Source organism: Antechinus flavipes, chromosome 5 (genome assembly GCF_016432865.1).
Source record: "Antechinus flavipes isolate AdamAnt ecotype Samford, QLD, Australia chromosome 5, AdamAnt_v2, whole genome shotgun sequence".
Lineage (NCBI taxonomy): Eukaryota > Metazoa > Chordata > Mammalia > Dasyuromorphia > Dasyuridae > Antechinus > Antechinus flavipes.
Window position 1 is genome coordinate 223,686,030 of NC_067402.1, and position 25,618 is coordinate 223,711,647.

General features: G+C 39.2%; 1 protein-coding gene across 1 annotated transcript in view; it reads right to left on the reverse strand.

Annotated features, from left to right (window-relative positions):
- The window catches only part of SP1 (Sp1 transcription factor), a 33,664-nt gene extending 16,058 nt beyond the window's left edge, over positions 1-17,606 (reverse strand). Inside the window, 3 exon segments of the mRNA XM_051963235.1 lie at positions 14,375-15,890; positions 16,369-16,505; positions 17,450-17,606. Of these exon segments, the coding sequence (XP_051819195.1) occupies positions 14,375-15,890; positions 16,369-16,505; positions 17,450-17,456 (1,660 nt within the window). The 5' untranslated portion in view covers positions 17,457-17,606.
- Between the last annotated feature and the right edge of the window lie 8,012 nt (positions 17,607-25,618).

Genomic DNA, 25,618 nt, shown 5'->3' on the forward strand with positions numbered 1-25,618 from the left:
TTCTCCCTGGACCTCAGCTTCTTAAATTGTAAAATAAAGAGGCTGTACCAAAACAATAACTGAGGTTCTCTTGCAATGTTAACACCATAACCAGAGGGCCCATGAGAAGCTTAGCAATAGTGAGTGATAATAGCTTCAAAAAAGAAAAATCTACTCAGCTGGGGGAAAAAAAAAAACAAGCAGGTCTATAGAAAACCCAGTATTTTCTCATGCTATATGACCAAAGTAAAAGAGAGAAGCCTCTTCTGAGTTTCTTCAGCATCTTGACTTCGGGGAAATGAATGTGATTAGTAATATAGGAAGGCACTAAATTGTTGCTAAAAGTTCCTCCAACTTCATCTTAAAGAAACAAAAGTATACCATTACACCATTACAAAACATATGACTAAAATACATTTGCAGTGTAACTCATTAACCAACCAGGTCACCTGGTAGTCACACAAGATGCAATAAACACCTAGTCTAATCTTTTCTCTCAACTTTCTTTCATACTCAACCATCCAGAAAATGGATAATACAAGTTCAACAAAGTTGGATAGAGGGAAAAGGAATGAGAGGCCCCACTTTGGATTGAGTTAATTTATCTTTTCTCCTTGAAACTTTATATACTAATGAGATTTTCCTAACATTGCACATTACCTTCATGCTCTCCCTACCTATGTTCTCTCTTTACTTTTTGCTCCCTAAATGTGGAAGTCCCATAAAGGTTTTATTATCAAACCTTTCTATGTTCTCTGGCTTGAAAACACTCATTTCCAAGATTTTAACAATCATATCTAATCAAATTATTTTTACATTTATATCTCTAGTACAGAAACAGTTAAGTGGCTTTTAGAATTCACTCTAAACTCATGTCCTGGTCAACCATTCATCTGCTTCCTTTGGGCTACTGTGACCTCTGCTCATCCTACACTGGTTCTGCTTCCTTTGCTCTACCATCAGTTCATGCAACGTTCCCAGATTTCACTGAATTATTCAAAATTACTGCTTCTCACGGTACCCTAATAGCCAACCCCCCCCATATTTTACAAAGGGAAGACACAGCAGTTCAGAGGTGACACAGCCAGCCCAAGGTCACTCCCAGTAATAAGGAGCAGAAGTAGGATCTGAAAACAAGCCTTGATTTCACCCTAAGCTGCCTTGTCTCTGGACCCACTGCTCCCTTCTGCTCTCTGGCTCATCATGCCTGCCTGGTTTTTTGGCTTTCTCTCTCATCCCAAGCTACTCTGCCTGGAGGTGACTATACCTTAAATCTAAACTGATCAATGGCTGCCTAAGCCTAAAAGCCCTGGACTTCTTGTACTACCAGGGCCTCAAATGCACCAGATACTTAAGATACAAGAATGGAATCAATAATATAAAGGGAACTTTAGAACAGATAAACAGAAGTAGCCACAAAGAAGAGACAGGGAACCTTTTGCTCTTAGTTAGAGTCTGTCCCTAAGTTAATTTTCATCCAGATCTAAGGGACAACTTATGCCCAGAGTTACAAAAAGATAATACAGAATCAAACAGTAGCAGTAGGCTACAAAGTCTCCAGAAGCTAAAGAATTCTGAATTATCTATTCTACCTTTTTGACTTTTTAAAAAAGTATATGTGTTGTCTATTTTTCCCTTTGCCCATTTCTTATCTGACCATAATAAAGACCTGAAACATATTATACGTTGCCACGATGATTAGAATTCAAAGTGGACAACCGTTAAGAGGTACTGATTTCCAGAAAAACTCAAGACTATAAATTTAATGTTTTATTTTCCTTATTTTTTCCCCAAGAGGGAAAAATGTAAACTTTTTTCAAGGACCAAAAAAAATGTATTTCAAATTCTTCCCTATTAAAAAATGAAATGAGGAGAAACCTAAATAAGTTCTGTTTTGTTTTTTAAATATAATATTGGATTTTTTGGTGGGTCAGTGGCTCCATAAGGGTTCTCCTTACTAAAGGATTTTCTAAGACATGTTGTAGCCCTACTTTGGAATTATTTAAAAGCCCTATGGATAAACATAAAATCCTTCCTCTAAAATACATCATTAAAAATATTCACTTTGTACATTGTATTATGTATGTGTGTGTCTGAGGTCAGGCAGTTTCATGCTGAGTTCACATTTAGGATCTAAAACACTGCCAGACACACCTACAATTGTACAAACACATGAGATGTTTTAAATATTTCAACAGACATTATACAACATCTCCATGAGTAATAGAGCAAGTATCAATATTCCTATTTTATTCATTGGGAAAGTAATGCCCAGAAACTCTAAACAAGAGCACCAAGTCTCTTGATTGAGAATTAAACAGACTACATTGCCTATCAAGTCTTTTCCATAGTAATTAAAGCCGTTCTTCTACATATCCTATCTACTGGGCAGTTGGGGAAAGAAGAGTTATAGGAAAAGGGGTAAGCATTAGGGCAAAGAGGATAAAGGAGAAAAAGGATACACATATTTTACAAATGGGAACATCAGTCCTAAATGAAGAGAGTGAACATTTTATTTCTCCAGTAAAATGAAAACTTTCCTCACTAGACACCAAATAAAACCACAGCTAATACAAGGCTTCTTTCCCACAGAAGTTTGCCTACAAGCTACTGCCAGGCCCTGAGCCTCAGTTAACTCATTCTTCAATTTTATCAGAAAAAACACTATGTTCATAGCTCACCAACTAAATTAAAAGATAAAGCTTAAGAGAAATAATTCAGAACAAAAAGTATGCAGGAAAAGAACTGTGAATGTAAAATTCAATTTATATTCATGTATGATTTCACACCTCGAACAATGCCCAATAAATGAAGAATGGCCATTTCAAAAACAAAAACAAAAACAAACCATCAGTTTTTATCAGTTTTACATTACAAGTTTTTTTTTTTTGTTTGTTTGTTTGTTTTTTTTATAACTGACAGGTTAGTAGTGGGAAAGGTCCACAGAAAAATTTCACCACCTTCTGATTCAGTTGTATAACCTGTTTCACATAACAGGATGGAGATTGGTAGAGGGGACTAGACAGAAACAGTTTTGATTCATTTATAAATAGAACTGTTCATACAGTTTCTAGATTTCATCATCTGCTCCCATCTCTTTAGAAAACAGCTGCACAGATGGGGTTGATGAGGGTTTGCACAAATAGGGCCAGAAAAACCTCTGAACTTTTGACTTCCTGACTAAACAGCAAGCTTTTCTTTTCAAGTAGAACCTATCTTCATGTTTTCTACAAATACAATCTTGTTAAAAAAAAAAAAAAAAAAAAAAGTACCGAATAGGACATCAAAGTTGAGTTTTCCATCTCCTTCCCACCCCAATCCCCTTTTAAATCCTAGACATGTTACTTATGGGGGCTGGTCAGTTATCCAAATGACTTACTAAGTCTAATTAATGACTTATCAAATCCTGCCTTTTAAAGCTTTTGGGAAGAGTTCTTAAGCTAACATCCCTGAACTTTTTTATCCTCAATAGCTTGAAAACTATATTTCAATATAATTTCCTTTGTAATCCCACGTTTTATTGTATGCATTTTAAAATATCATAGAAGAAGGAACCCATTGGTTTCACCAGACTGCCAAGAGGATTTAGAAAAGAAAGTTAAGAATTCCTAGTTTAGGTGCTCTGAAAGAAGTAAAATAAACCATAGTAACTAAAGTATATAAAGTATTTTGTGAAGAAAGCAATGAAGTTTTTTTTTTTTGAATGCCAAAAAAAGCCAGAATGATATAAATTTAAGGTCCTTTAGGAGCTCGAATTTTAATTTATAGTACTCTGAAGCTTAATACTCATTGTAAGGGTAATTTTTTTCCCATTTTTTAATATTTTTAAAACTAGCTGACAAACCAAAACCAGCAAAATCAAGAAAAGGTCAGACAACTAAGGATAATCAAAAATTGCATCTGAATCTGCTTGCCAGCCCATTTCAAAATATTATGTGAGAGCACATTACTGATTTTATTAAGATGGATATAAGTTGCCTACATTTCAGTAAAAGCCTCACCATCAGTGCCAAGATGCTAGGCCACACTGTAGCTCCCTAAGCATCTAAACAATCTAGAAGAGAGGTATCCATTGTCTGGAATGACAGGAGGATGAAATTCTCTGGGCCTCAGGGGGTCATTGAATAAATCCCAACAAGGGGAAATGCTTTCCAAGAACAATCCATCTTTGCTTTCTTTGGTTGTTTTATGCCTCAGTAATTAAAACAAGACAAAAAGCAATTACCAGTTATGGAAGAATGATTTACTTTGAAAGCATGCTGAACACACATAATCCATCACAAGTATTCTTGTATAATTCAGGCCTGCAACAATCCTTATCCCAAACTTTGCGCTACATAAACACTTTGCTCACACATATTCAGAATAAAAAAAAAAAAAATTAAGCTAAATGATAGATTTCTCTCTCAATCTTCCTTTAATCAGGTTACGAAATATAAACATGACATCAAATTAATCTAATGTATTAGGATACCCTAAGATGCATTTTTGGCTACCATAAAATTGTTTCTAAGTGGATTAAAGATTCAGGGAGGCATCTGTCAAGAATCATCCAGAGGCTATTAGGTAAATTTAATTTATAAAATACTCTTTGAAAAATAAAAACCTAAATAAGTGGAGAAACATTTAGCTACTTATGGGTAGAGGTTGAGTTAAGAGGAAAAAAAAATCACAATACTACAAATTTACTTAATGAGTATTATGCTATTACAAAAAAAAATAAAATAAGGTTAAATAAAAAGGTCAATAATGAAAAATAAGTGGTCTATTAATACCAGATCCAAAATTATACAAAATGGTAATCATTAAAATGATTTGTATAGGTAAAAAAAAAAAAAAAGTTAAATAATGAAACAGTTACTGGAATGAAAAACTCACGATTTGTCAAAAACAGCTGGAAAAACCGGACCGCACTCTGGCAAAAATTAGATTTAGACCAAAACCTCAAACCATGCACCAAGATAAACCAAATGGATAAAATGACCTAAATATAAAAGGTCACATCATGAACAAATTAAAAGGAACGAGGAAGAAATTACATTTCAAAACTATGGTTGGGAGAAAAGTTCATGACTATACTATTGACAGAATGGATTATATAAAACAAAATAGATAGTTTGGTTTAAATAAAATTAAAATTAATGTAGTAAAAATTAAGAGGGAAAACAGGTACCTAAGGAAAAATATCTTTGCAGCAAGTTTCTCTGAAAAAGTCTCATTCTAAAGATATATAAGGAATTGATTCAAAGTTGTCATTCTACAATGGATAAATGGTTTAAAGAATAATAGGCAGTTTTCAAACAGTAACCAAAAAAATACTTCAAATCAATAATAAATTAGAGAAATGCAAAAAACAATTTGAAGTTCCACCTAACATCTATCAGATGACAAGAGAGAAAATAAGAAATGCCAGAAGGGAAGTAGCAAAACAGGTATACAAGTTCACTGTTAATAGAGCTGTGACATGGATTGGTCATTCTGGACAGCAATTGGCACTATGCCCAGAATGTTACCAAACTGTTCACATACCCTTTGACCCAGCTATATTACCACTAGGCTTATATCCCCAAAGAAATTAGAGAACAAGGAAAAGAAATCTGTGTACAGAAATATTTATAGCAGTTTTAGAGGGATATCCAAAAAATAACAAACAAACAAAAAAAACCCCCCAGAAACTAAGGAGGTTGGTTGTCTTCCTCTTGGAAAATGACTGAACTGTTAGTGAATGTGATATAAGAGATGATGAAGTAGCTTCAGGAAACTTATTTCTAAACATATAGAATAAACAGAAGAGAGAAAATAATATCCAATAAACACATTATAGAGAAATACAACTTTAAAAAAGACTTTAGAACTGCAAACACAATGATATACCACAAATGCAAAAGATGAAAAAAGAAACACTTCTCTAACTTTCTGACAAAAAAGTAATGAACTTAAAATGCACTGATATATATTTTCAGACATGGTTAATGTGAGAATTTGATTTTGTCAGATTACATAGATATGTATTGAAAGGTTTTTTTTTTTTAATTTGTTCAACAGAAGTAGTGGAAGAGAAAAATTTTCACGTTAACTTCGCTGTTTGAAAAATAAAAAGTTAAAACTTTTTAAAAAGGATTATAATGAATGTACAAAAAGTAACAATACCATAGAGTGCTGGATTAAGAGTCAGGAAGACCTGGGTCCTAATACTGACTCCTAAATTTAGCAGCTGTGTGACTTCAGGCAAGTCACCCCCGTAAGCCTCAAATTCCTAATCAGCAAAGTGAAGCAACTGGACTTGTTTCTTCCAGAGCCTTGAAAAACCAAATCCCTTTGTTCTTATACTATTAATTAGAAAATAATTATTTTTCAAATTGTAAATTCCTTGGGTTTGATGCCCCTTGGCCTGATTTCCATATTTCTTTCTCTCATTGGAATACACTCATTAACAAGGATTTAGCGCAAATTTATGCATGAACAAGAAGGGAACAGAAAAAATATTTTTAACTAGAGAACTGAGAAAGGACATACACAGAAATGTAAACCTAATAATGATTATAACCTTCAATTACTGCACAATCATTAACATGACCCTTAGGAGAAGATACTCTTGGTCCTAGAGTCCTTTATAGTGCTTTTAAAGCCACTTTAACTCCTGTTCCACTGGTTCTATAAAATATGAAGACTGCAGAGGTGGGGGATTCTAGGCCTGGAACGCTGCATATAGTGAGCAGCCAAGTATCATAATGCAGGAATTTTAAAAACTTTTTCTATTCAATATTCTTTTTGCCCAAGAAATTTACATAACCCGAAGATATACAGTTACATAAAACAGGTATACAAACCAAACATTTACTGACAATAAATCACAATTTCAGGATCACCACATTTAATTATGAGATACCATATGGAGTCATGAATCACAGTTTTAAGAATCAGCATAGTGGATGGAGCACCAAGCCTAGAGTTGGGAAGACCCAAGTTCAAATCTAAGATAAAAATTCTGTTTGCCACATTTCCCTGATCTACAAATGGGGATAATAGTAACATTTATTCCTCAAGATGGTTGTGAAGATCAAATAAGAGTTCTTTAACATGATGCCTAGCACATAGTAAGTACTATATGTAAATGTCAGTTGTCACTGTTGTTATTAACATGTTGGTAAATTTGTTGAACTGGGTACAGTGGCTATAAAAGCACCAACCTTGGATATGAGTTCAAATAAGGCCTCAAACAATTATTATCTGGGTGACTTTGGGTAAGTCACTTAAAACCCTGGCACTTCAAAAAATAATAATAATTTTGTGGACTGTTTTTTCTCCCCTCTTTTAAGAGATGACTTACTCTGTCAATAAAAAGTTATTAAATTTAAAAAAAAAAAAGAGTGATGACTTATTGCTTAGGAAGAGAATATGAATATGATGTTTTTTTTTTTTTAAAGGAATCAATTAAAATTAATTTTTTAATCTTCAAATATATAAAAGATATAAAAATATAAAACAAAGAAACAAGATAGTACAATGAAAATTTCATTAAAGAAATGACCTCTACTTATTTATGCCTGAAATATTTTCAGATGATACTCCAATACAAAACAGATGCTAAACTATAGGTGGATAAAAAATAACTGTTTAATTGAACTATGAATATCCTGTAACCTCGTGAATTTTATTTGAAATTAAAAATAATGAAACTAAAAGAAATGCATGAATGCCAATATTCTTAAAAACAAAAATGAGTCTATAACATTTCCTAGAATTCAGAAAAAATTTTACCTTCCCAAGACTGCTGCTGGTCTGGGAAAAATGTTTATACCTTGAATTCAATAAACTGCCAAAGTAGTCTAGGCATGGTATTTTTAGATCCTCCACTATTTACCATAAACAACATACTTCACAGTTTTTATGTGCAAGACAAAACTGCATTTTGTGTATTGCTCTTTTGGGGTAATTAAACCCTATCCTTACCTTCCCACTAGTAAGAGAAGAAAGCAGTTCTTAAGGGGAAAAAGGAAAAATCTGGAAGGTCATTCCAGAATAACATCTGAAATACAAAGAATTAAAATTCTTTGCACAAAATAGAGCAAACCCAAATTCAATTCTGTAAAAGTTTAATTTATCTAAGCCCCAGATTTATGTTTCACTGTTCTGCTATCATCCTTCACCTCTCATGTTTGGGTCATTCTGATGATAAATTACATAATGAAGTAGATGAGAGTATGACCACAGGTAAAATTAAAATTAGTTCATTTATGTTTTAGGTTAATGAGATAATCCAATATGCAAAAGTATCTATATTCTGTTTTTCTTTCTCTTAATTGTTCTTAGTTTTTGAATCAAAAGATTTTATGTAAACTGCTCTACAAACCATAAAACACTATATAAATATTGGCTATTATTTATCAGACTATTTATTAGTATCTACAGTGTAAGGTAAGCAAGGAAAATAAAATGATCACTTCCATTATTTGAAACAGCAGTAGTCAGGAGACCTGAAGATTAGTCCTGTCTCTGACACTCAATGTATGACCTTGGGCAAGACAACCTTTCTGAACTTGTTTACTGATCTGTAACTAACTAACTAAATAAATAAATAAATGAAAGTTGGGGAGTTGAACATGATAATCTGTAAGATCACTTCCAAATCCAAAGAGCCTTTTTCTCTTACCCCATCACTATTTTAAGCTGCAGTATATTTTTGGCATTGTAAATAAACACTATTGACAAAGATTCAACTCTCTGAACAGTCATCAGATCAAAGATTTTAGAGTTCTAAGACCCTCTTCTCATCCATATAGAAACAAATAGTAAAGTGACTTATTAAAAGTCACCCAGAATTCAAACCCAAGTTTTCTAACTCTAAAATCAATACTATTTTCCCCCCACTACTCCTGGCTGCCTTATTAATCTTTGAGGCCAAAGACTGAGCAAATCATTCCTTAATGTTGATGCTAAGCAATATGCAAGGTCTATCTCAAGAGTATTCAAAATCTCACAGGTTATTTGTAGCCAATGCACATTTTTAGTTTCCCAGAGAAATCAGTTATTTGAGATTTTTTCAGCAATTTCTACAATTTAAGCCAGTTTCTCATTATAGGGCAAGCATTAATTTGGACTAAAACAAATGAGGCATTTCATATTCTAGTTCTAGCTCAAATAAGCAATAGTACAGTTTGCTCTCTACAGGAAGTTTTGTTTGGGGGGGAGAATGAAATTCATAGTAAATAATGCAGGCTACTTAAAGGGCACATCAAAACCTGTTGAACAAGTAATATTGCTCAATCTCTGTATGTCATACAAACTGAGTTTCTACAAGACAGTAGAGTAAAAGGACAAATTTAAATGCAATCCAAGGTTACAACCAATCATGAAATAAAATACCCATTTGCCAGAGAAATTTAATCTCTTTCTTCAAATGTGTTTTTCAGGATCTATCAATGTGTGATGCCCATCTTCACTCATAGGGTTGTCATGAAACTTACCTTTAAAAATGTGTATATAGAAAGCTCTTTGCTTTTCAAAGCCCTAAGTACTAGTTTTTGTCATCATAGATATGTCAGCATCCTCTTCCCTTATTATTAAGGTAAACAATCTCTCTAAAGCTGGCACACCATCAGACAGTTACAGTGTATATTTTCAAAAACAAAGCCAAGTTCTATAGGATATTGCTAAATATTTGTGGAATTTTCCCAGACTGCTACAGAGAGAAATTAAGAGAACACAGACACAAGGCAGGCACTAAATATAATACACATACACACACACACACACATTATAATAAATACTATAAAACTCTCCTAGAGTTAAAAAACAAACATTCCCAGGACTAAATCGATGGTTTCTCAGGTCAAGTGATGATACAATGAAAAAGAAACTGACATCAATTTTACTATTTAAAAACATGTTTAATGGTAGAAAGGTTCAGTTGGAACCAAACTCTCCCAATCAAGTCTACATACTACCACAAGCAAATCCTACAAAACAGAACCAAATTAATATGAGCAAGGAGAACTCTAGATGTGAGCCATGACTTGAGCACGATGCACCCTTTGCATAACTGTGTGCTCTTGTCACTTAATAAGGAACTAAAATGGTCACATTACACAATGCAATATGCTTTAAAGATGATGTCATTTACCGGAAAGTCACTGGGAGTAAACAGGGCCAATAAAAAAGGTTTTACAGACTGGATTCTAATTCATTCCACTCATTTTCAATCTGAATTAGGGGCACCTGAGTTTAAAGCAACTTTCACTCTTACTACCAAAACAAAATCAAGTTTTAGGCTATCTGTTCATTGACAACCACCATAAGAACTATTTAGAAGCATCAAGAAAGAAATTTAAGGAAGCTGTAAATCTCACTTGTTCAACTGAAGAAATGTTTTCCTTTTAAAATAGAAAATCTTACGAAAAAGTACTCCCCCATACCATTCTTTGAAGAGATGGAATATGCAATTGCAAAACACTGATAATATTTTCAGGCTTTTTCAATGTTTTAATTGATTTTACTGTTTTCTTTCTCTTTTTTCTTAATTAAAAAAAACTTATGGAATAGCTAAGAAAGGAAAGGAAAAAGTTTTATTTACATTTTTATTTTAAAAATGTAGTTTACATAAGACCATATCCGATTCTTTTTGAGTGGGTAAAGGCCTATGGATGTTGATTACCACATCTGTCAGATGATTTGACAAATTAGTTAATTTTGCTGACCTGTTTATTCCCACACACACACACCTTTTTTATATTTTGTTATAAGAAATGGCTAATGTAAAAAAATTAACACCAACAAAATCTTAAATATGGAAAATTTCTAGGTGTGAGAATTTTTGCCTGAGGATCAATCATGTAGGCTATCTTTTTGGTTATCTAAAACAACTTGCCACTGAATGCTGAAATACAACTTTTTAAAAAATTAAGTCTCAGCAATATGACTCCAAGTCTATTGATACCACTGGCAAACCAGTTTCTGGTATCACATTCTTTAACTTCATTTGAAACGGGGACATTCTCCTACCACTGATAAAAAGTAAGCAAATGTGAAAATTTTTAGTGCCTACAATTTGCTTTTTATAGCCTTTAATGAAATATGTTCTCTTCTGTTGCCAGAGCCTAGCCCTGGAACTCTTTATAAGGCAGAATTCCCACAAAAGTCATCCAAATTCTGTTGTACAGAAACTATAGACCTAAGTAAACCTTTTCTCCAACCTGGGGCCAAGCAAGATTTTTAAGACTTCGCCAAAGCTGAGAAAAGACCAAGAGATTCAAACTGAAAGGAACGGATGACAGTTTCTATAGAAGAGAAATGGGTTGCTAGCTAAAATACCACTGTTTCTGAATGGAAAAAAAAAAAAAAAATACAGGAGAGGGCCTCACTGATCACTTCACTGTCTGGAAACTAATCCTAATTTAGTGGGTGATACATCTGAGGCGTTTCCTTCCTCAACCACCACCCACCAGGGGCAGAGCAACCGCAAGGACAGGAGTGTTCTGGTCTGTGCCCTGTCTCTTCTTAAGCACACTCAGATAAGCAAACTGGAGAAGTTAACAGGGGAGCTGCTTTCAGGTGATTTCATAGGAAGACTGTAAACAAAGGGAAACAGCTGCAAGGCTACTTCGCACTACCCAGGTGAGAAGCACACAAGAAAACTAGCAAAGCTTGATTTTCCAGCAAAACTATCAAATACCCTGGAAAGAAGGATAAAATAACCCAATTTCACAGCAGCCAGACAACATCTGAACAACACTAGGCTTCCAGGAAGTGACTTTATTATTCTTCACAGAGGATAAAGCCAGATGAGTAGTTGCACAATTATGACGAACTGGAAGGGGAGGGGGAATATCTTTGGAAGTAACCAATAATGACGTATTAGTAACTAAATCTCAACACCAACAAAATGGCATTTGGTGCTCCATTCTTTCATTTGGAATAACTAAGATGACCTCTGTCTTTAGCTCAAAGATCATAAATAACATGATGGCTTTGCCTGTGGCAAAGGGAACACTAGGTTTCTCTACAACAGGATTTAGCAATAACAACAAATCCCCATTATGGATATCCAGAGCACAAGCTGAAAACTTTTTTAATATTTCATAGACTTAAAAATAATCATGCTGTTCCCCAAAGGCACTAGACAGAAATCCTAAGAATAAAGAAAATATAACTTAACATGTTACCTGTAGATTTCTACAATGAGTTCAAGTTTCCTACATTTCCATCACTATATTCTCTGACCTATAAAAAGTACGATGCCAAATAGAACACTAAAACTCATCTAGGTGGCACAGTAGAACACCAGGCCTGCCCTTAAAGACTCATCTTCATGAGTTCAAATCCAGCCTCAGACACTTACTAGCTGTGTGACATTGAACAAGTAATTACTTAATTTTATTTGTCTGTTTCCTCATCTGTAAAATGAACTGGAGAAGGAAATGACAAATCACTCTAGTATCTTTGCTGAAGAAACCCCAAATGGCATCACAGAAGAGCTGAAACAACCAAACAACCAAAGAGGGTACATCATTTTGTAATCTTATTTGAAGTAACAGTAGTTGAAATCAGTTTTTTCCCACTAGACAAAGGAACAAGAGTACAGGGTGCTAATCCCACTTTTTAATGTATGACTCTCTACATGTCAATTTTCTTATCTTAAAATGGATTTGGAGAAGCAGTAAGAAGGAAAATTAAATGGGTTTTCAAAGATTTTAAGAGCTGAAATGAATCCTAGGATTAAATTATGTCTTTGTAGAAAATGGCAAGAGTTTTGATCCCTCACAATATCAAATTTACTGAATTAAGAAACTTGAGTATATCTTAAGGCTCTAAAGTATAATTATTTTAAACAAACGATAAGGCTTACAAATGAGGAAGCTTTATTTGCTATTTCCTGAAACTTTCTTAAAACTACAAGATAAAGTGGTCTACAATAAAATAAAATAAATAATTTCAAGGGTACAGACATGATATTGGTGAAGGAACTTCCTTATGTGGAAATACTCTCCACTACTGATTCAGATCAGAAATTGGTACATAGCTCTTAGTGGTAGTTACCCAGGGTCATGTGGCTATGACCGGTAAGAGACATTTGAAATCAGGTCCTTGAGACACCAACACCAGCCTTTCATCTCCAACAACACTTTTTGTCTTCTAAAGTACATGATGTGATGCTTATACCACCTACCTATATTCCAAAATAGAGCCATGAAGTTCAACAATTTGATGGAATTTTGATATTTTTAATCATCCACATTTTAAATGAACATTCCTGATAATATACAATAGAGCATGAAACCAAACTTCTCTAATTAAGAGAATACCACTGCATTTGAATAGAAGTTAATGAATTCTATTCTAAACAGACCAATGTTCTCACCCATTCACCCCACCTTAACCTATTTTTTAACTCCTAAGACATGCCCATTATGATACCAATGCTGTAATTTAGGTCCATAACTTTACCTTGCTCTATTCCCTCATAAGTACCTGGGAAGGATTCTTTACTAAATCACTAACCTACATTTGGATTAAGTAGTGGCCCTAATAGTTGTACATAGGACATCTAGCAAAGCCCCATAAGCTATCTAAGGATGTGGGAATTTTAAACTAGTTTCCTAGTTAATCACGTGTTAACTAATAAAGATGTTATCGTAGTATAGACTTTTTTTTTAATTCCTTAGTTGTATAGCACACCAAACATTAGTTAATATTTTTGATGATTACAACTGCAATATTGTCAGGATTATAATCAATATATATAGTGGCACTCTATTACAAATGCCAAAAGTTTTGAGAAAATGGGCTCAAATTCTGACGCCAGAAATTCCCTGGAAATTTTTTAAAATTAGATTCTTACATAGTACAATCTTTTTTGTGATATACAACTCTCATTAAATGCTGACTGTTCCTTCCCAAGCCCTCCCCCCAAAAAAAACCAGTTAACCAAGGAAAATGCACTAAAGATGAGTCAGGAGACTTTCGTTCTGGTCCTGGCCTCTACCATTAACTAGTTGTGTGCCTAAGCAAGTCAATTCTTGCCTTAGTTTCTACAAATGTAAAATAAGACTGGACTAAACAATCTGAGGTCTCTTCCAGTTCTAATTGTCTTCATTTGAGCTGCTATGGTTCAGGGTTTCCAGGTAACTGAAGTTTTATTCTAATAAAAAGTATGATAATAAATATGAATCTAGATGCACTGGAGTGAAGAATGACTGTTAATACTTAATTCCAAATGATCTGGCGACATCATTGTAAATTCTCTAGTATAGACCTGCCTAGGCAGAAGTGTTAGCCAAACAGGTCTCTGCAAGCAGCTGGAAAATAAGTCCTATCCCTAGGCTGGAGCTCCTCCGCTGATGTGCCAAGGTCAGTTCTATAACATAAACATCTCAGTCCCATCCTGAATATTCCTTACCTGTGGCATTTGCTATGGTCAGTGGCAGACCTGGCAGCTGGTGCACCTGGATTCCTGAAGCACCTAGTGCACTGAGGTTGATGGTCTGGAGGCCTGGCATCGAAGAGAGCTGAGCAGCATTCACAGTGACTGTGCCAGCAGGGATGGAGGCAGCTGAGGCGATAGGTGTGAGGGTGGTGTTGCTGTTGCCAGTCTGTCCCAAAGAGACACCCTGCATTGGTGCCAGGGTGATTGTCTGAGCCTGTGGGTTCTGGACTTGAAGATTCTGAAGCTGAATAGTCTGCCAACTGACTTGCCCATTAGGCCCCACGGTTGGTGTCCTGATGATAATGGGGCCTGAGTTGGGAACAGCCTGAAGCTGGAGGTTCTGGAGACCATCTTGAGAAATAGCTTGGGTTGTAAAGGTCTGGCCTGACAGTGGTGTAGCCTGGAGAGCCTGAATAGCCTGTCCCCCTTGAACTAACTGAGGCTGGATGAGGATCTGCTGTTGTTGCTGTGACTGCTGGTTTTGCTCTCCCTCTTTCTGTTGACTGGTCTGGAGTGTACCTCCAGGCGTTTGGTTCTGCTGAACATTCAGAGAGTCAGATCCCTGAAGCCCACTGACCCTTTGTGGTGTCTGCACTTGAGTATTGGTCCCAGATGTTCCGCTGGTAGAAAAATTCATAATGCCCATGTTGCTGGTGGTGGTTGTGGACGAGTAACTGCTGGCATTAGTGAAAAAGGATCCAGAACTGGCTTGTGAGGTTGCCAGGCTAGCAGAGCTAATAGTTGTCCCTGAGGTTGCCGGCTGTGAGCCACTCTCTTGAGAGCCTGAGCTACTGATTGTGACTGCCTGGGAACTGGGAGTCAGGGTGGCTGCAGCAACACTATTGACAGGCAGCAGGGTGATATTCCCATTCAGAGCCACTGGGACATTGGCCACGTACTGAGTCTGTCCTGAGAGGACATTATTGGCCAAGCCTTGGAGGGGGACAGCCTGCTGGAGCAGGTTTGGCATAGCAGCGATGATATTGCCCCCACTCCCTCTATTTGTAATAATCTGCTGGTTTGCCCCTGGTATTATCTGAATTTGACCAGAACCATCTTGCTGCACTTGGGCCCCAGTGGTGGCAAACTGCAGCTGTTGCCCATCAACAGTCTGGAACTGGGGAATTACTTGATACTGAATGTTAGGCATCACTCCAGGAAGTCCTGTCAGAACTTGCTGGTTCTGTATATTGGGGGTGGTGGTAACAACATATTGCCCACCAGAGACTGGGCGATTCTTGGAGGATTCACTACTACTGCTACCATTGCTACTGCTGCCACCCTGATCCTTTGAGGTAGGGGTAGCCCCAGAGGAGGAGATGATCTGCCAACCATTGGCACCTTGGGTGAGCTGTGTGGCGGCTGTGAGATCGAGCTCACCTGAGCCCCCTGACTGGCTTGGGCCCTGGGAGTTGTTGCTGTTTTCATTGGGTGACTCGATTCTGCTGCAAGTGGCTGCTAGCAAAGCCAGTGGGGATGGCTGGGACTCCTGGTCAGAGAGGAAAGGGAGGAGGATTATTGATTTGTCATATGTCAGCCCTCAGTCATGCACAAATACCAAGAAGGAGACGAGAGACAAAATACAACCAGACTGCTGCATGAAACATAAGCAAAGATAGCACACCGGACAAGCAAGTACAAAAAGAACACAGTGGGAGATCCAGAACAGCCTGAAGAAGCAAACCAAGGAGTCTCTCAGGTATTTGCATTGAACAATACAACCTGAGAGGCAAGAATCATTCACACCTTGCATTAAGAATGCCCTAACTTCAGATATGCTATTTGAAAGAAGAATGCCATGAGTCACTCAATGTCCTATCCCCAATTCATTGTCTGAATTCCCATCCAAGGGGACAATTTTCTCAATACCTTTTTTTCCTCCACTTCGAGTCCTCCCTACTTCAAAAGAATTACTTACTATGTATGGGGACTCAACTATTTAGTGAGGTTTGGGCATTCTAACTCACCTGGCCACCTCCTCCTCCACTACTGCTGCTGCCTGTGCTGCTGCTGCGAGTCTGGGAAAAGCCACCTCCACCATTACTGCCAACTCCTTTCTCAATCTTCACCACAACAGGCATTTCATCCACAGAATGATCTTGATCTGGAGAAGATTAAAAAAGCCAGAACATTCAAAGAGGCAGCAAAGGAGGGCGATACAAGGTCCGAGACAAGCTGGGACGCAGGGAAAGGCAGACGAGCGGGAAGGGGCACCGGGAGCGGGGGGATGGGCGGGTGCACGGGGCACTCAGACCCCAAGCTCCACGGCTGGTCATCTTGGGATGCGAGGCGGCCGCGGCGGAGTGGGCACGGGGAGGACTGGGTCTCTGGGCAGGGAGGATGGGGAGGCTGGACACGGCCGCCAATGCCAGGAGCCCTCCACGAGTTGGGGGTTCTATGAAGCAGGGGACCCGGGCAGCCCTGGGGAGACGGCGGTGGCCAGAGGAGAGAACGGGGTGGGGGTCCCCAGGAAGAGGAGAGAAGGCGGTTTCGGGGGCGGGGAGGAGGCGGGCCGAGGGGGGCCAGGGCGGTTTCGGAGGAATGGGCGGGGCGAGGGCGGACCCACGGGGGGGGCCCCCAAAAGGGGGGGATCGACAGCGGGGTGGGGGAGGAGGCCCGGGGCAGCGGCGGCCGCGGCATTGGCGGCGGCGGCCCCAGGGCGGGCGGGAGGCGTAAGGCCCGGGCGGAGCCTGCGGGGCCTCGGCGCCCCCGCCAGAGGAGCCTGAGGCTGGCGGGCGGGCAGCGGGCGGCAAGCGGGGGAGGCCCGTCCCCCGTGGCCGGGGCGGGCAGGGGGCGGGCGAGGCCGCGCTGCCCCCTCCCCCGGGGCGGGCAGCCCATCCCCCCTCCCCCTCGGAGGCCCCGCCACTGCCCCGGCTCTCTCTCACTCCCTCCCCCGTCCCTTCCCTTTCCCTCCGCCCCGGGCGGGACCAAGGCCGCCGCCGCCGCCTCCCGCCCGCCCCCCCTCTCGGCGGGGACCGCCCGGTTGGCCCGCGCGCGCGCCCCCTCACCCGCTTCCAAGCCCCCGGCGTGGAGGGCAAGGATCCTTACCGCTCATGGTGGCAGCGCGGGCACGAGCTCTGGGAGGGGGAATCCTGCAGCGGGGGGGGTTAGGGGGGGCCCGGGGAGAACGCGGACGCTGACGAGGCAAGCGAACCTGGACCGGACAGGGAGGGGGGGGTGAGGAGGAGGGAACAGCGCGCCACAAGCCCGGCCTAGGCCCCGCCCCGTCGCTGCTGCCCCGCCCAATGAGGGAGGGGGAAAAGAGGGACTTACGGAAGAGAGGCGGATCGATTAGCCAATGGGAAGGATTACTACTTTACTAGGGCGGTACCCGCTGAGCAGAAGGGCGTTGCGTATCTGGCGTTCGCCCCCTGGGATCAGCCCTCCAGTTCTAAAGTCCAATAAGAAAAAGGGCTCTAAGGGAGAGGTGGGATCTTTTAAAGATAGACGTGAGAACACGCTAATCAAGAACCAGGCGGGCTCTTTACGTGGTACGGATAGGATCATTTTTGTAGAAATGACGAGAGTAATGACTAATCAGATTTCAGGACATGGCTAGGCAAAGTACAGGTTTGCGAGCAAGGGGAGGGTTTATCTGAAAACGACCACTCACAAATCAGAAAGGCACCTAGGCAAACCATCATTGGAAGATTCCTAGAAGCAGACGGGACTAAATTTACATTGACGTGACAAGACATCCAATAAACCACCAAATAAGTTTTGTGAGGGAAGTCGGAGCAGGAGGGAGCGTAATCGGCCTCCCTCTGAATCCCGTCAACCAATGAGGAAACAGATTTAGCCGGGCACCGCCCTAAGTTGGCCAATGGGCGTTGGCCAGTGGCGCCTCGAACTGGGGAGGGAATGGGGTTGTGCCAATAGTGCTATGCCGCCATGTTGTTTTTTTACCTAGGCGTTTTCACGAACCCAAAGCGAGCCGGCGGCACGGCACTAGCCTCCGGGGGCGGAGTGTGGGGAGCCCACCCGCCCTCTTCCTCCTCCCCGCTCCGTCCCCCTTGCCCTCCTGCCCCGCCCCGGCCCATGTGAAGTAGAAGTTGGGACCGGAGCTCTGGGAAACTCTCCCCTCCCCCGCTACACGCCTTGCCTTCCCGGGGCGGGGAGAGGGGGGGAGGGGCAGCTGGAGGTCGCGCCTGGAACGTGTTCCGGTTTCCTTTCAGCCTACCCCAGCTTTACCCCTGGTTAGGCCCTGCAAACCCCTGGTGAGCTTTTGGACACTCGGGGCTTCTTGTTTACACCGTCACTGAACTAGATTCAGTCAGAACACCTACACAGAACAAGGCCTGGGTGTCCCCGGAGCATAAAGGAAACTGCCCTCCCCCTGCGGGTTTCCACTCAAAATTTGCCCAAGGAGCTTTAACAAAGTCTTTAATGCAGAAAGTCAGGCTTCCAAATTATTGGAGTTTAGGGGCTACAAATTAGGAAACCTCTGAATTAGGGAGGAGAGGCCCATGTTTACTCAGATGAATAAAATAGACAATTTAGGAGGAAGGAAACAAAGGGACAGCAAAGAGGGGATTATTAAGTAACTACTTGATCACCGTTATTGAAGGGGGTGAGGGGCAGCAAGAATTTGGGGAATCAAGTGATGGAGAGGAGGCATTCTAGGCCTGAAAGGATCAGGAGGTGGTGCCTAGTTAAATTTAGCCAATTTAGCTAGGATGAAGCAAAGTAAAATTCCATAAATCTAAAAAGTAGGTTGGAACCAGGCAGTGTCTTAAAGTTATATGTTTTTTGTATTTTATCCTAGGAAAAATAGAGATGCTGAAGATCTTTGAGCCAAGAGAGTGTCTTGGTTAGTCCTGGAAAAAATAGAGAGCAAAAGGAATCAATTAGAAGGGTATTGCAAAAGTCAAGAACTAGAGATCTAATATGGCAGATTGCCCATAACAGAACCCATGACAGAAGTGTAATCCCTGATAGTTAACAGGATTATTGAGTGCTTTATCTTCTCAGTTCTTATACTGGAACAAGTTTTTTCCCCCTTATAGAATTTGAACTTCTCAGAGAGGTCAAGAAGTATTTAACTTATGCCTTGCATCAATTAGTATTTCGTGCTTAATAAATACTTATCTAAGTGTGGGGCTCTTTTGATTATTAAAGGATCAAACAGAACCAAGTTTGGAAAAGCCTCCATACTTCCCCCTTGCCTCCTGCTCCTGTGCCACTGAATGAAGCAGTAGAAAAATCACTAAGTCACTATTTGGACAAAAACTGTTAGGAAAACAGTTTGATAGAAACTAAGGACAGCCCACTATCTAATATATGCCTCCAAAAACTCCAAATGGCTGTTGGATTTAAAAAGAGATCATAAGCAAATTAAAGGAGCCCAGAAGAAATTACTTTTCAAATACACTGATAGCAAAAGAGTTCATGATTAAACAATGCTCACAAGATAAAATGTAGAAATTTGATTACATAAAATTGAAAAGTTTCCACACAAATCTAATGCAGTTAAAAAGGAAATGGCTAGTTGGGGGAAATCTTTGTTGCAAGTTTCTCTGATAAAGTTCTCATATTCCATGGCTCAGATTTAGAACCATTTCTTGGTGGAAAAATGATCAAAGTGTAGGACTTTCAAAGGAATGTTATCCAAGGGTTTCAAAGGAAGATATCCAAGCTTATTAGCAGCCATATAAAATGTTCCAGATTACTAATAATTTGGGAAACACAAATGGGGGAAAAAAATCAGTTCTCCCTCACATCTATCAAAGTGGCAAATATAAGAAGAAAATGACAAATTTTGGGGCAATAGGCACACTAGGTCATTTTAAGCATGGTTGTGAACCGGTCTAGCCATTTTGGACAGCAGTTCAGAACTATGCTGAGAAAGTTATTAAATTTGTGCCCTTTGAACTCAGCTGTACCATCCTAGGCCTATACTTCAAAGAAATCAAAGAGGAAAAGGATCTACCTGTACAAAAATATTTATAGCAGATCTTTTTGTAGTGGCCAAAAGCTAGAAGCTAGCAAGTGGGGAGTGGCTAAATAAATTATGGTATAAGAATACAATGAACTATTATTGTGCCATAAGAAATAGTGAAACAGAAAGTGAAGACTGGAAAGACCTCTGTGAACTGAGGCAAAGAATTTGGCACAAGGAGGAAAACGATTTCTACATTATAGACAAAAGCAATTTTGATTGATTTAGGAGCTCTGATCAGTACACAGATAAACTTCAGACTTTAAACACACCACAGCCATAGATTCTGAAAGAAGGCCTCCTCCCCCAGCATTCTATCTAGTTTGGTGATCCCATCAGCTCTCAAGGATTCAATTATCTTCCCCAGGCAGACGATTCTTCTATCTATTCATCCAGGCCCCACCTGGCTCAGGACTTCCCATCTCACATCTCCAGATGCCTACAGGGCAACTCAAACAGTCACAAGCATTTTAAATTCAGTTTGTCCAAAAGTGAACTCATTATCTTCCAGGGTGAAGGAAGGACCCTTCCTAACTTTCCTGTTACTGCTTACAACCACCCTTGACTCCTCACTCCCTCCTCCTCCTCCCCAATACCTAATCACCAAAGTGCCACAAAATCTCTGGAAGGGGAGGTAGATGGGATAGTAATGGGTGGGGAAGTGGGTGGGGTATTCTAGGGAGGAGGGTGGGGTTGTATGGGCTAGGGAAGTGAAAGCCTGAGGGTAAGTAGATTAGGTGACCTGGGGTCCCAAGCTGGCCAGCTAGCTCAACCCTTTCTTAGTTGGGCTGTCAAATTGATTTTTCGTAAAAGTATACATCAGACCCCATCACCAGTCTCCTCAGTAAAATGTAGTGGCCTCCAGTTAGCTCCAGGACTAAATATAAAATGTTTTTTGGCACTTAAAGCTTGCCACAACCCAGTCCCTTCCTATCTTTAGTGACTCAGGCCTCCTCCATTCTGACTCAGTGACTGTTCATTGGCTGTCTCTAATGTCAGGAATGTTCTTCCTCCTAACCTCTGCTTCCAACTTCCCTCAAGTCTTCACTAAAACCCTACCTTCCTCTGGAAATTTTCCTAATCCCACCTACTACTCCTACCCCCATAACTAGTACCTTGCTTACAATGTCACTTCCCACATAAACTATACACATCTTATACACTTTGTTTGTGGGTCTATCTCCTCATTAGGAAGTGACTTCCTTGAAGATAGACCCCAAGTTTTTGCCAGAGCACTTCACACAATTCCTGGCACGGCACAAGCAGCTGAGTAACTGAGTATTTTAGTGTATATGCTATTCTTTTTGCCTTTGACCTACTTCAGATACATGCCTTGCAGTAAGACCTCTAGGTCAAAAATAAAATAAAAATATTTTATAAATATTTATAGACATCTATAGAGATAGATAATTTATAAAATATTTTATTCATTTTATGCATAATTCCTAATTGCATATATTCCTAAAGTACTAGGCTAACCATGCCATTCCTGAGTTCAACTCCAATGGCTAGATCAAACAGTGGATGGAACACTGGGCCTATACTCAAGAAGACCTGAGTTCAAATACCTCAGCCACTTACTACTGAACATCACTTAACCTTTACTTATTGAAGGGAATGGGATAGATTTAATTTTTATTTTATTTTTTTCTCTATGGAAACAAAATTAAAAAAAAATTTTAGTTCCCTATTTTATCCCAGTCTCTTATCCTTCCTGTCCTCCTGATATAAATTATACTTGTGCAAAACAAAATGAGATATTTGTAAAGCATGCTGTAAACCTTAAAATGTTTGTTATATAAATGTTAACTATGATTATTATTATCATGATCATTATCATGATAAAACTCCTCTAATTGGTTTGGCCTAAAGCCTGTCAAAAATTGGATTGAACCTACCTTTCTAGAGTTGCTCTCCACCCCACTCCCACTCTCTTCATTCACTCCACCCTATAGCCAAACTGGCTTTCTGAATGCTGCCTGGACCTGACACCCTATCTCTTGTTCTGTGACTTTGTACAGGTTGTCCCTCCTAACAGGAACACCTCTGCCTCTGAAAATCCCAAGTTTAACTTCAAAGCTCATTTCAGTTGCCAAGTATTATATGAACTCCTTCCTGATTTCCTCATCTGCAAATGTTCCCCCCCATATACTTTATCTTGTAATTGCATTGTAATTACCTTGTGTTGATTTTATTTATATTTATACATTATTTTTACTTCTTTCCCTCTCTCCAGAACATCAGCTTATCGATGGTACTTTGTTTCACTTTGTCCTTATATCCTTAGAAACTACCTTAGTACCTCTCTCATAGGTTTAATAAAGGTTGTTGATTTTCTTCCAAGGATTTACATAAGCAGAAAGTGTTTCCACAAATATTTTTTGTATATGGTCCTATCTGGTACAATGAAAAGAATGCTGAATTTGGAATCAGAAGACTTTCAAATGTTGGGCCATACCTTTCCACAGGTATCCTATCTCATTTCCCATTTTTAAGAATCTGAATTTTGCTTATCTCATAAAAAGGTCAGGGGTTTACTTGAGATAGCTATAAATGTTAATTTAGGCAAAAATCCCAGTTTGATGGCATCTAATAAGGAAGTGGTTTGAGGAAAGTAGTTGAGGTAAAAAAAACAACTTGTTTTTAGTTTGCAACATTTAATTTTATAACATTTTGATTTCTATTTTTTTCTCCCTCCTTCCCATCCCATCCCTTCTCCAAGATGGCAAGAATAGTTCTTTTCTTAATGCTTCTCTTTGACTTTCCTATATTGCTAGGACCTTCTCTGTGAGATTTTTCAGACTCTTCATAATCACATTTGGGATTTTCTTGAAATATTGAAATGATTTGCAATTTCCTTCTCTAGCTAATTTTATAGATGTGGACATTGAGGCAAACAGGGCTAAGTGACTTGCTCAGGGTCACACAGTATCTGAAGCTAAATTTGAACTCAGGAAGATGTATTGCTGTCTTCAAGATTGGCACTCAGGCTACTTACCAAATAGCTGAGATTATTTACCAATTTTTATGTGTCTTGTATGTACATAGTTGCTTGCATGTTATCTCTCCCATTAGAATGTGAACTTACTGAGATTCAGAAGCATGTTTTTGCCTTTTTTTGTATTCCCCCAGTGCCTGGCCTACAATAAATATTTGACTTAAATTGAATAACTGGAGACTGAGTGTAAATCAACACATGCTATATTCACTTTTTCTTCTGTTTTTTTTTTTTTTCTCTCATGGTTTTTCCCTTCTGTTCTGATTTTTCTCTCCCAACATGATTCATAAAGAAATGTGTTTTTAAAAATGAATGTACTGTATTGGTCAATCTGCCATCTGGAGGAGGGAGTGAGGAGGAGGGGAAAAATTGGACAAAAGTTTTGCAATTGTCAATGCTGAAAAATTACCCATGCATACATCTTGTAAATAAAAAGAAAAAAAAAAAAATGAATGTACATGTATAACCAGAAAAAAAAATTTTTTTTAGTTGAACAAATCAAAACCATTGCTTGAGAAATTTGGTTACTCTCAAAGGGATGAGAGGAATTATTTTAGAACCAAAAAGGATAGGGGTGGAGGTGGGAGTCTAAAATCAGTTACCTCTGACAAGCTTCTTGCAGCCCTAAGATAAGGATTGACCAATAATAGTGTCCCAGATACTAGTGACACCAGTGACCGAGGGCTCCCAAAAAGAACCATCAAGAGGGAGGATATGGTAATAGGAAAATCCCAATAGCCAAGAACAGTGCCTGGCAAATCACACATGCTCAATCGATAACTATGGATTGGTTAGTTGAATGTCTCTCCCAGACTCTTGTCTGATGGGTTGGGCTAGTTCTTTTTCCTTAAAGGCATTGAAATTGTTCTGGAGACCTAATTGGTTCTGAGGACAAAGTTCAGGCCAGTGACAGTTTTTTGACTTTCTGGTTGCTTGATCCAGAGACATAAGGAACTCTAGCTCCTCCCTCAACCTGACTAGTAAGGCAGCCACGTGACCATCCAACCCAGATCCCAGAAAAGCTGAGTTCTGCTGAATCAAAACTATTCTCTGACACATTTGCTTCCCCTGTCATAGTTAAACTTCCATTTGCTAAATGTTAAATGGGCTAGCATTTCCATTTTGTTCTAAATTCAAACCTGAGGTACTAGACTGCCTTGTTTAGCCCTGACCTACTTCATGTAGTAGGTATGCTACGCCAAATAATAACATTATTTCATTTGATCCTCAAAACAATGTGGATACTGTTATTATCTTCATTTTACAAATGAGACAGGCAGGTGACTTGCCCAGAGTCTTAATAAATAGCTAAGGCAAAACTTAAATTTAGCTGATCTAGTATTGTATCTACTGAAGATAGAGCAGGTCATTCAGTAGTTCTTAAAAGAGGACAAAGTCTGACATTTGTTCTATTCTTCTATTTCAAATAGGTGACTTGATCTAGTTGCACTCACGGTGGCTATGTAAACATGGCAACTGGTATATGTGCTTATCTAGATCAATCAGAAACTAAACCTGGCTCCTCCTTCTGCTTTGTGGCTTAATTTGTTTATTTTCTGAACAGAGATCCTGATGTGAATGTTTCTAACCTTAGAGGCTACCTCCTGGGCTCAAGTGTCTAGAAGTTTCAAAATCCAGTGTTGACTAATAGTAGGAATACCACTTCCTTCACTTTCTTGGAGATGAACCACCAATGATGGGGTCATTCAAGAACCAAAAGGCTTTCTGGAAGTCCAGAAACCCTGGCTTTGAGGTGCTGCTTTGACAGTAAAAACTAAGGTGAAAGTAAAAACTATATTATCTGGACTATAATACACCCTGCCATCTCCCTTCTCTGAAGCCCAACCCAAGGCAAGGGAAAATTACCTGAGACCTTCAAAATGTCCAAGAAAACTGGGAAAGCCCAAGTTCTTTAAGCCAGCAAATAAAGTACAAAAGACCTAGAATGGGGCTTGGTTTGGAAATGTATGAACTTCTTTTCCCTACATGCTCTAGCTCCCCTTTATATTTTGTCTTCTACTATTACAATGAAAACTACTTATGGGTAGGAAACACCATCTTGTTTTTTAGCATTTATATTCCCAGCATTTCCAAATGCCTGAAATATAAATGCTTAATAGATACTTTATCTATCCATTCATCCATCTGTCTCTGTCTACCTATCTGTCTATCTACCTATTCATCCATCTGTCTACCTATCCACCCATCTGTCTATTTAGCAGTCCCACAAGACTCCTAGGAGTCTTTGTCCATGGGTGAATATAATAAAGAGAATAGGTAA